The 13,729-nt window shown below is 38.5% G+C and overlaps 1 protein-coding gene across 1 annotated transcript in view; it reads right to left on the bottom strand.

Annotated features, from left to right (window-relative positions):
• CSMD3 (CUB and Sushi multiple domains 3) overlaps positions 1-13,729 on the bottom strand; it is a 669,880-nt gene that overhangs the window by 28,641 nt on the left and 627,510 nt on the right. Inside the window, exons 63-65 of the mRNA XM_064441769.1 lie at positions 12,299-12,472; positions 8,413-8,586; positions 8,078-8,151 (exon numbers count right to left, since the gene is read on the bottom strand). Coding sequence (XP_064297839.1) covers positions 8,078-8,151; positions 8,413-8,586; positions 12,299-12,472 — 422 coding nt within the window. The remainder of the gene's footprint in view (positions 1-8,077; positions 8,152-8,412; positions 8,587-12,298; positions 12,473-13,729) is intronic.

The following is a 13,729-nucleotide window of genomic DNA, read 5'->3' as shown; positions in this document are numbered from 1 at the left end:
AGTAAAAGAAAACACAACTCATTAAGTCTTTGCTGTACCTCTAGTTTGGTAGCCCAGTAATACAGTATTGCTGCTTCTAGTAACAGGTTATTGAGTTTGCAAGACCTTTGGGCAGAGGCTGCCCAGGTTTGCTTTGTCTGAAAGTGTCTTGAGCTGCCTGAAGTTTTGTTTGGTTATGTTTTGTTTTCAACTTGGTTTACCTGTAACATCAAATGTTCTTGTGATCAGGTGGCTATGACTAATTATTTTGCCTTCCTTTATGTTTTTATGATATAATCACAGTTTTATATCCATAATAGTAACAAGAAGCTACTATATGCATAATGAGCTATCTACCACTAATGTGATGCAGTGCAAAGAAAAACAGGCCTAACACTGGAATGATAGAAAAGGCCGTGAGAAATGGAGACACAGGGTACTTTGAAGAAGACTACAGGTGTGGATACAATAAGTGGTGTGACACAGGCTTGGTAGTGGAGATACCGATTGCTGTGAACACTCACCCATGATCACTTAAAGAAGACCTGGACAGAATCAGGTTTCAGATGTAAAAAAGAACAAGTATCTAACAAGGTGAAATATGCCTTATAGAGTAGATTGAAATAGAATGTGGAGCTGCAGCATGAGTGGTGTAAAAGTGTGTTAGAAACATTATAAATAATTTTCAGCTTTGAGAGAGATAAGATCAGCAACAACTGGTTTGAGTTTTACAGGGGAATTCCCTACAGAAATCTCATCACCCCATTATAGCTAAGAGCCAATGTCTACTCTACGAGAGAATTTCTAGCAAGGGCTAGACAGAAAAGTCAACTTAAGGCTTATTGATATTGTCAGGTGGAGATTGAGTCCTGTGCACACACTATTGGATACTGCACAGCAGTACAGGATACTAGAATTAAAAGGCACAATCATTTCTGGGAATTGTTGATAGAAGAGGCTAAAGAAAAGGACAGGGTAATATTCCAAAAGTCACTGCTGAGAGATGACCAAAATGAATTATATAAACTGGACCTGGTATTCATGAAAGGAGGCCAAGTCCTTGCTGTTGCATCATGGTCAGATACAAGAGTAAATCAACATCTTTGGTGGATGCAGCAGTGGAAGAAGTTAAGAAGTACCAACACCTAAATGACCAAGTGCCAGAACTGACAAATTCCAATATTATTAAATTTATGGGATTTCCATTAGGTGCACACAGAAAATGGTAACAAGGCAACTATGAATTGTTGAAAGAACTAGGACTTTTCAGTTCCTAAATGAAACGGTAGCACATCATTTATCAAATCGAGTGCTTGTTCTGTTCAGCGGACATTATGCATATGTTTATTAGTCAAGTAAGAACTATATTAAGATCTTAATGTTTTAATGTGTTGTAAATGTGTTATCTAATGATTTGTAAATAAACTGGCCTTTTCCTTCTATCTGTAAGGCAGGAGCCAGAACCCCCTGGAAAAGTGGAGGGTGACAAAAGCTTAGATAAGAGGGTGATAGTATGTAGGGATGAACTGGGGTCAGAATCTTGACATGTCACCTATCCCACCAAAGACAATAGTCAATGATCTTTAACAAGGTGGACGGGCCACCTATACTTAACCCAGAAAAAGGGTATGTATGATTTTATATATGTTCAATAAGCAACCCCAGGTAAATCAAGAATGACAGGCGGGGGGCGGGGGGGAACCAAAACAAAAAAAAACCACCACCCAAAGGAAAAAAATTCAAAATCACATTCCTGCCAGTGAAGCACTCCAGATTCTGACATTCTGACACTAACATCTCCTACTGATACCAGGCGGAAGCCACCAACCTCAACATCAGGATCCTGAGCAGCAGAAGGATCAGGAAAATTACGTGGTGTCTGATAAGGCTTAAATTACATTTTCATTGATGCAGTGATAATGTCAGCTGTGCTGATGGAGACAGCTATACTGTGCTAGTACTCTTGGAATTTCATCTTACAATTCAATCAACACTGTTTTTGTAAGCATTACACTCACAGAAGGAGATTTTTTGCAAGGTTGCTCCACAGCTGCAGATCAAGTTTCATACAGCATTTCATAAAATAGAACCCAAGAGCTAACACAGGGCTACCAATACTCTAATGTGGCTGTTTCCTTTCTAAATTCAGACTGCCCCTTGGTTCCCTTCAGGCTTTAATGTAGGGGAAAATAGCTGAATTTCTACAAAAACATATGTTGGAAAAGTATGAGAAGTAATAAATCTCACATATGTGACTGACTTGTCTAAGCAGTTCTAAACTCTTTCTTCAATTCAGTAATATCTTGTGTTACAACAGCTTATGGTGAAAGCGCTATCAGCAATTTCCTATGTTACTAGCAATATATCTGAAGAAATATTTCAAACCGACAATTTCTTTCCAAGGAGCAATTTATTTTCCAGAGTACAGATGAAGTCAGTATCCACTAAGTTCTAAAGATATTTTGTCTTCATTGTAACACACTGTTAAGGTAGATATGTCAAATCAAAAATACTCAGATGAAAGGTAAACATCCTAGATTAAAGCAGGTGGTGCTATTCATTTACATGCCATGCCTGATACCCAAGTAGTACTAAACTGGTATTTTGATGTTATTTGAACACACAAGAAACTGATCTGCTTCTGCCTGCTGAATTTAATACCGAACAATAAAATCCACCTAAAATTCTGTTACCTCTTTGTTACAAAGCTCCTATTTAACAGTTGAAACACCACTCAAATGTAAGGTGGTGGTATCTGTACTTCTGTTGCTTTTGTTAGTCTAGGTTCCAGGAGGTCGGGTTTTGATACACCTTTCAGTCAACTTGGAATTATGTCGTATATGCCTGAACTTTCAATGTAATTAATGAGATATGAAAACAGATAATCAGGAGTAGGGGAAGCAACAAGAACAAAAAAAAGTCCTGTGGAAGTTCGTGACTTGATATTAGTATTGTGAAATGCAAGTGGCACTCAGTGATACAGTCAGGTAAAAGAGGAGGTATTGTCATTTGTTGAAAAGCACTAAAAACAGGACTCCACATATGAACACTTGAATTCTACTGTCAGGCTACAGCTTGATTTTTTTAATGAGACAGACACATGAATTTAAAACAATTAAGTCATTTAAGTGACCCTATTATTATTAGTTTAAATGTGAAATTTTTAAGACATTTTAAAAACAAAACAAAAGAAAACAAAACAAAAAAACCCACAACCAAACAAAAAAGCCCCAAATCCCCCCCCAAAAAAACCAAAACAAAGAAAAAAAATCACTGGGGCTTAGAGTAAAAAAAAGCATCTTATATATTCAACAGTAACAACTCCTTGTTATGTGTTCGCCAACTGCAAAACATTTTGCTTAATTTTGCGTAAGCTTTTTTAGTCTATTTTATAAAATGGTAGACAACAGATCTATCAGACAAAAGAAAATCAAAGCCTTCTGTCTTCAGTATTTGGGTATAATTTAGAATTATTCTTTACCTTTCTGCTATGGATGGAAGCAAAAATCATTATTATCTCGTTCATACAGGAAGTTTATTATAGCATAATATAAATTCATTTATAATATTTTTGTGGGTTAAATGAGTCATAACATTATTGAATATATGGTAATGTAATATATCTTTCCAGGATCTACAGACAATAACTTGTCTAGAACCAACTATTTTCACTCTCATTTCCATCCAATAAAGAGCTAAACTCAGCTTCATCTGTACGAATTACACTCCCACCCTGTTCTGTAGTAACAAAGCAATCATATTTAGAGTAATCAGAAATTGCATGCAGACATTTAGTTACTATATAAAACCAAATTCGCTACATGAATATGAGGATAAGTTGCTGGCTAGGTAAGGAGACTATCTCATACAGTTTAAATCTGCTAGGCACTAACCTTACAAATGTGGGATCAAGGTTGTAAATTGTGCCAGCAGCTACACTTCCTTTAGAAATTATTTATAAGTTGACATTTTGCCTGGTATTTTGACAGTTCCATGCTAGCTGTGAGTGATGCTTTCATTCACAACTACAACTACTACATAACAAATGAGAAAGTCTGCACCAGCTTCTTCAATGATAGAAAGCTCATTAATATGCCAGAGAAACTGACAATAAAATTGTAGAAAATGGCCATTCCAATGATTCTTTTCTTACACAGTTGAATAAAGAGTTGACCTTTAGCATAATATTAATTATACCCAAAGTTAGTTACCCCAAGCACTGCCCCTGCATATTCTATCTTGTTGCAAACCAGCAGTCCTGGTTAACAGGGGAGGTCCAAGGCTGGCCAATGTGACACCCATCGACAAGAAGGGCCAGAAGGAGGATCTGGGGAAGTACAGGCCAGCCAACCTGATCTCAGTACCAGGGAAGATTATGAAGCAATACACTTTGAGTGAGCTCACCAGGCTCAGGATACTGAGCAGGACGATCTGGGGATCATGCCCAGGCAGCATGGGTTCATGAAAGGCAACTCCTGCCTGACCAACCTGATCTCCTTCTATAACCAGGTGATGCACCTAGTGGATGAGGGAAAGGCTGTGGATGTTGTCTACCTGGACTTTAGTAAAGCCTTTGAGACTGTCTCCCACAGCATCTTCCTAGAGAAGCTGGTGGCTCAAGGCTTAAACAGGTATACTCTTTGCTGGGTTAAAAACTGGCTGGATGGCCAAGCCCAGAGAGTTGTGGTGAGTGGAGCTAAATCCACTTGGCAGCTGGTCACGAGCGGTGTTCCCCAGAGCTCAGTTTTGGGTCCAGTCTTGTTTAATAGCTTTATCAATGATCTGGATGAGGGGATTGCGTGCACCCTCAGTAAGTCTGCAGATGACACCAATCTGGGTGGGAGTGTTGATCTGCTTGAGGGTAGGAAGGCTCTACAAAGGCATCTGGACAGGCTGGATCAATGGTTCGAGGTCAGCTCTATGTGGCTCAACAAATGCCACATCCTGCACTTCTGCCACAACAACCCCATGCAATATTACAAGCTTGGGGAAGAGTGGCTGGAAAGCTGCTCAGCGGAAAATGACCTGGAGATGTTGGTTGATAGCCAGATGAACACGAGCCAGCAGTGTGCCCCAGTGGCGAAGGAGACCAACAACATCCTGGCTTGTATCAGGAACAGTGCAGCCAGCAGAACTCAGGAAGTGATCAAGGCCCCTGTACTTGCCACTGGTGAGGCCACACCTTGAATATTGTGTTGAGTTTTGGGCCCCTTGGTACAAGAAAAACACTGAGTTGCTGGACCATTTCCAGAGAAGGGCAATGAAGCTCATGCAGGGTTTGGAGAGCAGGTCTCATGAGAAGAGGTTGAGGGAACTGGGGTTGTTTAGTCTGGAGAAGAGAAGGCTGAGGGGAGACCTTATTGCTCTTTACAACTACCTGAGTTTGTAGTGAGGTGTGTGTTGGTCTGTTCTCCCAGGTTACCAGTGATAGAATGAGATGAAATTACCTCAGCTGCATCAGGGGAGGTTTAGATATTAGGAAGAATTTCTTTACTGAAAGAGTGGTCAGATATTTTAAGAGGCTGCCCAGAGAGGTGGTGGAGTCCGCACACCTGGAGGTGTCTAAAAAAGGTATAGACTTGGCACTTCAGGGCATGGTTTAAGAGACATGGTATTGCTGGGTTGACAGTTGTAGTTGATGATCCTAGAGGACTTTTCCAACCTTAGTGATTCTATGATTCTATGGCCCTATGAACTAATACTCTATTCCCTGAAGAAGACTGAGATGATTATATTACCACTTGCATATGATTGTGATCTAGCGCAATCTGAAAACCAAGGATTACTAAAACAAGCACTAAGCAGGAGTACTGTGTAATGGCAACCAAAATAACAAACCAAAGAAATTTTTGGCCAGGAAACTTTGAAAAGTCTCTATCTACAGCCTTTGCTTTTAAAAACTTATTTCATTTTTTAAATCTGTTCAAATTTCAATCAGCCCTTTCTTGCTATTCTGTCAATCTGCAGTTTTTATTTAGCCCCTGCTACTAGACAGGCACCACATACAACTGGGGAGCTTCTAGCTTACTTAGCAGATAGTTTAGACTCTCTCTTTAGTTTTTTTGCAGCTGCCTTATCAGATTCCTAGTATATTATATGACACATTTTTGCATATGTACACGATTCACCCATGAAAATGTCTCACTGATGTAACTCTCTTGTGTGATTCAGAAAATCAGAAATTCAGAAGCATTTTCAATTTCATAATTCTATTTCCAACAGAAGCATATGCAAACATCATTTGCCACAACATACCCTTGTAGAAAAGGCAGCCAACATCCTCCTGAGCTGCATAAGGCAGAGCATTGCCAGCAGTTTGAGGGAGGTAACTCTTCCCCTCTGGTCAGCACTGGTGAGACACAAGTGGGTGCTGGGTCCAGTGCTGTGCTCACCAGTGCAAGAGAGACAGGGACATCCTGCATTGAGTAAAGTGATGGGTCACAAAGATAACTAAGGCATCTGGCATACAAGGAGTAGCTGAAAGAGCTGGGATTGTCCAGTCATCAAAAGGAAAGTGTGAAATAATTGCTGGAGGTGACTTAGAAATTACCAGAGCACATCTCCAACCCAAAAGTTACCTGCCTCTAAGGTGCGACCACTCCTCACTGGGCATGTGTTATGAATTTCTACTAGTCTACACTTTTAAAAGTAAAGCGAGGAAATTGTATACCAATCATAATAAAGGTATGTATGACTAGAGTCACTCAGACTCCACCTGAAAGATAAAAAATAGTATAAAATATGCGAAAAGAAAGAAGGTGTTAGCGAAGATACCATCATGTACGACACTGACTTCTGGGACCAGTCAAGGGGCTGAGCCCCTCTTCCCCCCCACTGGGACACCTTTGGGTAAGACTGGAAACCTCTATAGAGTCACTTTAAATCTCTAATGTATTAGAGTTACTTTGCTTCATATTAGAGTCTCTTCATATTCATTTAGCATACTTGTAGCCTAGCAGTGTACTCATATTCTTGGTATTTGTGTGTGTCTTGTAACCAGCAATCTTATCACCAGTAATCCAAAGCACCTGTGTGTCTGTTGCTTTAATAAATTGCACTATTCATTAATCTAGCCGTGATTATTCTCATTGAGTGCGACCGGCCGGGACATCTGCCAAATTACTTAGGAACAACAAATACCCTGATGTGTGGTTACTTCTACAACCCTTAGAAAACAAACCGTTGACCAAGTCTGAGACTAAGACTGGACTTAGCTGCACCTAGACTCCTCTCTGAGAAGGAGTTTAGAAAGCAAGGGGGTCCTGTCTGAACCTCGTGACTCAATGGTAGGGTCTCTCCCTAGCCACTCCTCAGACTTCTACCATTCATGTAACATAAAGGCTGAAGGGGAATCTTATTAGTGTGTATTAAAACTTACTGGGAACAGGAAAGGTGAGAGACACAGACTTTTCCTCAGTGGTGCCCAGTGACAAGACAAGAGGAAAAAAGCCTAATTGAAATGTAAGAAATTCTGTTTATAAATAAGAAAAAGCATTTTCACTGTGAGGGTGATCAACTTGGAACAGAGAGACTGTGTAGTCTCCATCCCTGGAACTATTTAAAACAATGTGGACACAGCCCTCATGAACCTGCTCTAGCTGACCCTGCTTTGAGAAGAGCAGTTGGCCTAGAAGCTCTTCAGAGTTGCCTGCCAGCCTCTGTGACTCCTATTCATTTGTGGTCACATAATTTCCAAATGTAACAATGGAATTGCTTTCTGGAAAAAAAAAAAAATCCACTGTTTCTTAGAGTATGCCTACATTAGCAGTTTGGCACAGAGTATAAACACTTTTAAGAAGAAAAAGCCTACTTGATAAACAATAGGGAGCACTTATATATTGGTAGAGAGATACTACTGAACTCCTTCAAGGTGAAACCAAGCAGAACTTCATCACCAGGATTTCACATAGCATATTGCTAGTAGGGACACAAGGTCAATATAATCGAACCTGTAGAAATAAGGAAACACAGCAACACTCCAGCAACCAGCTTTTACAAGGCATGACCAGTTTCTGGAGCTGTAATCAGAAGTTTCTAGACTTTGAGGTAATATAAAAATATTTTTATATGCAAGTTAATAAAAAATAGTACACTCTACCTGATAACCAAATGTGTTGTTTTGTGACCCATGCCTTGGGACTCCTGGATTTTCACATGCTGTGCGAGTAGGTTCTTAAAAAAAAAAATACAATAAATTAAAGACAAAACAAATTACAGTATTTTAATGAAATACATTAATGTGTCACGAAATTAAGCTTGTTCAACAACATGCAATAAGCCAATGAGAGAAATAAAAATAAAGTGACTTGATTCTTAGAGAGTATAAAATAACACCAGGATTATTCAACATAGCTGAAAGCTCCTAGATTGACTTAGCAGGAAAAGGAATAATAAGCATTTCAAGAAACTTCAATAATATGGGTGTAGCCTTACCTATACATCGAGGAGAAGAACCACTCCATGTGCCATCTGCCTGGCAAATCCTGGTGTTGGAGCCAACCAAAATAAAAGGAGGATTGCAGCTGAAGGAGACTTCTGATTGATAAATAAAGCTTTTGCCTTCTCTTCTCCCTTGAGCAGGTACTCCAGGGTCACCACAAAACTTTGCTGTGATAAAAGACATCATAGAAATGGAATATGTCATTTATTAAAATAGAAAAAAATGACACTTATATAAACTCAGTCAAGCAGTTACTCCAAATTTTGTATTTATTTTATTAAACACAGGTCAAATACAGAAACATTTAATAGGAATCCAAAGAGAGACTAGATAGCCAATCTTTAGTCTGCTTCAGTTTGCAGCAGTGCCTGCATTATGGTTTTGGTCATTAACTTGAGGTTGACACTCAGGGTTACACAACTTATTTTATTAAGGCCCAAATATCGACAATTCACCTCTGCCCCAAACCAAATCAATCTGCAAATCTTCCTACAGAGAGCAATCAGAGAGTATACCAAACCTTCATGTCAATCTCCCATCCTCTCCTGCTTTCTGCCACCTACCCCATGCTCAACATTTTTGTATGATTAAAGGATTTGTCACAAAGATTTTAGGAATTGTGAATTCTTACTTCCTCATCCTTCCCTGAAAGATAAGATTTGGTATGTATGGAAATACAACATTTGAAAGTTAGTATAGCTAACAAAAAAAAAAAATCATAATAAATTTCAGCTGCAGTCTGAAAGTCAAACACTAATAAGCTGTTACTAGGCAGGATAAATTTGACTGATAACATATCCTTAAATTAATCTTTTCACTTTATACATATCACCTAAAGATTCCTTATGTCTATAGTATAGCATAACTAAGTAAATGCACTGCTGGCAAATTTACTGTCCGCCTTCTGCAGTATGAAGTACTGATTATTGTCAGAAGCTGGATTTTGAATAATTGATTCAGGAAATGCAATCAGCTATGGCAAACCCTGTGCCATCAGACTATATTATTTCCTGACACACTGTGAATTCCAATATTGTAGAGTCTAATTTCATATCAAACAGAAAATGCTGTAATATGCATGAAAAAATAAAACACTAACCCAGGTTTGTGCAACGACATATTTCTAAAAAGTCATGCTCTACAGACAGTGGAATTTCTACTCCATTTTTCTCTTCTACAAACAAAATTTAAATTACATCTCTTAAACAACCACCTTCAAAATACATTTTTAATACACCTATTTTTGTCACCTGTGCCTTAAGCTGTCCAAAGGACCTGCTCATGTGAAATGCTCCTGCCCTCTACCTCTTACTGAAAACTCTGACTGTATGGGAAGTCCATGCACACACATTTTTGAAGAAAAAGGGCTTAATCTATAACATACTAGAAATTTATATAATTCCATGGATTTAAGTTGAACGGGACTGTAATTTATGCTTTTATTAGAATATACTGTGGAAATCTTAATTTGTGAATACATGAAACACTTAGAGATTGCTCTATGCGTACCCCCTGCTCTGGGTGTACCTGCTTAAGCAGGGGGGTTGGACAAGATGTTCTCCAGAGGTCCATTCTAGCCCCTACCATTCTGTGATTCTGTGATTTTTAACGCAGACGCTTGAAATTATCTCCTGAACTGTTCTTTGTACCAACGAAGTAGCAACCACTCTCAAGGAAAATAAAACCTTCACATTAAAAAATTGTGGTTTTTTTTAAAGTTTATTACTTTTTTTTAATAAAACTAAGTAAACTCCAACCCTTCGTTGATGGTAAGCTTTACCCGATCATTGAATAGTTACTGAATATCATCTGCCTTCTATATAGGTAACAATGGAAACCAGGCACCATGGTAAAACACGACAGTTTTCCTCTGATATTTGAATAGGACAAACTAAAGTTGCAGCAAACTGGAAGCTCTGTGAGCCCTACCAATCCCAATGGAAATATTTTCCTAAGGACTCTGAGAGCCTTTAACAGAGACAGGGCTGTGGAGCCCTGGCACTGAAACTGTGAGGCTAGACTCAGTCTTCAAAGACATTTAATAGATTAACAGAAAGGTTTATCTGCAGTTAGGAATTTTCAGGCATAGGTCTATATTTTTTCTTGCCATCTATTGCTAATCTTGTAAAAACAGCAGTCCTTTACTCAAATTACTATATGAATAATTAAGCAGACAAATTTACTAGGTCATATATGACAAATACTCAACCAAAGACATGACCATATTCCATTCTGAATAATTATTCCATGTTATAACTATACCTTGCATATCTTCAGCTATAGGCTCTATGAAACCACGCTGTGAACTAAATTTCTCATGTCAAGAACTGCTTAAAGATTGCTCATCGAGAATGACTTTCACCAGCTCCTTCTCATTTCTGCCAGATGGCTCCTAGTTTACGCTCCTTGGCAAGCACTGGCTGCCAATTGACGTCGCTTGCAAGCCAATGGGTAACCATTGCACATCAACAACATTCAGTTAATGTAATGTCTGCATGAAACAGCCTTTAATTCCCAGGCAGTTTCATTCTGTGCTAACTATACCTTTTAAAAAGTTTAAAGGTGGAGCCCTTTTTTCAGGGCATATTGAGTATTCCAACCTCAAAGAAGACAAAGAGCTTATGGCATCAAAAATTGAATGTAAGGACACAATATTTTAATAAAAAACATATGACGAAAAGAATTTTTCATGGTCTTTGGTGTTGATAATATAGTGGACTGTAGAAGAGCTCCATCTAGAGAACTTAAACAACAAATGGTGGAATTTTTTCCTTCCTGAAACAATGCAGTTCACAATGTTCCAGCTCTGGCACGTAGTGTTTCAGCAGCACTAAGCAAATGTTGTTGATGATATGAGAATATCATCAGGAAAAAAAAAGGAAAAGAAAAGATCATCTCTATGATATGCTTTCACAGTAGTAGCATATAGCCAAAACAGAGAACAGTTTTGAAAGGGAGAGATGAAGAACATAAAAAATAGTAAAAGAATGGAGAACTGCATTTTGCAACATTTAGCAAGCTACCTGGCAAGTTCAGCTATTTGGCAAGTTCGAATTTAACTTCAGAAACTGTAAAGCCACAAAGATGAAATTGTGCTTTTCCAGTGAGACTGCTTGCTCTAGGCCATTACAGAGTTTCAGTGGTATAGCTATTCTACAAATAACTACAAAACCTCCTTCTTCAGTGCAATCAATTGGATATCTCTCAGAAGCATCACAATCACTTCTTTAAAAAAACTTTTTCAATAATGAGTGGAACAACACCAACCTAAAGAAAAAGCCACATTTGCTATTGTAATGAAATTTGTAGCAATATAAAAATCCATCAATTTTATAACTTTCAGGTTAACAAAATTTACTGCATGAAACTTATAACTTAATTTAGTGTAAGAGGAAAAATGGACAATTGTCAAGGGATCACCCTGGGGCCTAGACAACATTACCAACAGAAAAAACTCTCTGTGACATCAGAGAAAGTTTAGGATGAGCAACGAACAAATAAAAGAGATTATAATGGAATTCCCTCTATTCTATATGTAGCTGGATCTGAAAACACCACAGCACCTCTTAATCTTGTTTTGCCTTGGATCATTTGGTATGCATTGCCTGTAATTTTTTTTATTTTTTTTTTTGTGCCTGTGTTTAAGGTTTCTTATACACTCACAAAGGATTTACAGATATTCCTATGTCTTCCTCAATCTACAAATTATGTTACAGTTTTGGAAAATGTAGAAGGATTGTCTTTGTCCCAGGTTTGAAATGAACTCAGCCACTGCTAGGGAGAAAAAAATAAAAAAAAAAAAAAAAAGGGGAAACTTTAAAGACAAAAAAAGCACTATCGTTGAATAAAGAAATACAGGATTATAAAGTAAATACATACGCAAACACTGAGGTACTTCACCACTCCATGTTCCATTCCCAACACAAGTCAAAACAGCAGGAAAAGAGAGTTCATATCCTGGAGAGCAGACATAGCTAACGCTAAATCCCCAGTCCAAGTTTGTTCCTTCCAACCTTCCATTAGAGATCTGCGGAGGAGTTGGGCAGGTAACAGCTGCAATAATATTCAAAATAATTAGGCCCAGCTGCTGTAAATATCCCCAGTGTACACAATTACCAGAAGAACCATATGTGCTAATTTCACCTTTTTCAGAGGACAATACAGTCAGGACATGCTATCTTCCTCACTGTATTCTTGCCACATTTCCTGAAGCTAGTATTTCTGGTTTCCTCCATTTAGGAGACAGTGGCTGACTGATGAAGTGTCTTAAATAAAACCGGATGCTGTATCAAACCAATAGGAAGACTACCTAAAAATCAGTACGGAGACTATGAAGTGTACAACATTTAAGATATGTCTGGTAGTATTTTGTTTGTTTAGACAACATAGAGTACAATTATCTTTAGTTACTGTGATAATAGTCAAGTTAACCTCCTTAGACATTTGCTAGATATTAATGCCCAGGGATGAAATTCCAGGGTGATCGTTCCAGATTATGAGTTCCACAGTTTGGTTAGTATTTGTTTCATGAACAGCTCCTCACCAAAAATTGTCTAGCTTCTAGCTAGAGCAAGAAAATGTAAGGATTTGCAACCTCTTGAAACTGTTGGTGTTGTTATATCTAAGGTGGTCAGCAAGAAGTATTTCAGCATAGTTTCTCATTTCCAGGTCGCCCAAGTAAAAACAGAAACATCTTCTACTCAGTTGTAGGAAAGAGGACTGAAAAACACCACAGACGACAGTAGAAATAAACAAACATAACTGTGGTGATGAATATGAAAGTGTTATTCACTGGATAATGGGGTAGTAACAGAAAATTGTTAATTAAGAGCGGAAGGAAAGAGGGTATAAAAGAAGTCAAATAAGAAAAAATCAAAATCAAAAAGAGAAAGGGGGAAATTTAGGCCAAAGTCACTAGAATGAATGAGAAAAGAAAAGGCGTAAAAAAGAGAAAAGTTGGGCGAAACCATGCTAGCAAAAGAGAAAGAAAGCAGTGGAGACAGTTAGGGTAAAAGAGAAAAGGTGGTGACTAAAAATAAAACAGAGAACACATAGGTCACAAGAATGGAGGAAATTAAATGCTGCATTCATCACAAGGGTGCCAGAGCAGTGGAACAGGCTGCCCAGGGAGGCTGTGGAGTCTCCTTCCCTGGCGACATTCAAAACCTGCCTGGATGCGTTCCTGTGCCCCCTGCTCTGGGTGTGCCTGCTCCAGCAGCGGGGTTGGATGAGATGATCTCCAGAGGTCCCTTCCAGCCCCTGCCATTCTGTGATTCCGTAATAACCTTTAAATTTATGTTTAGACAGCTA

This window comes from Phalacrocorax carbo, chromosome 2 (assembly GCF_963921805.1).
Source record: "Phalacrocorax carbo chromosome 2, bPhaCar2.1, whole genome shotgun sequence".
Classification (NCBI taxonomy): Eukaryota; Metazoa; Chordata; class Aves; order Suliformes; family Phalacrocoracidae; genus Phalacrocorax; species Phalacrocorax carbo.
The sequence above is the reverse complement of the archived record's forward strand: the minus strand, read 5'-3'. Positions and strand labels throughout refer to the sequence as shown.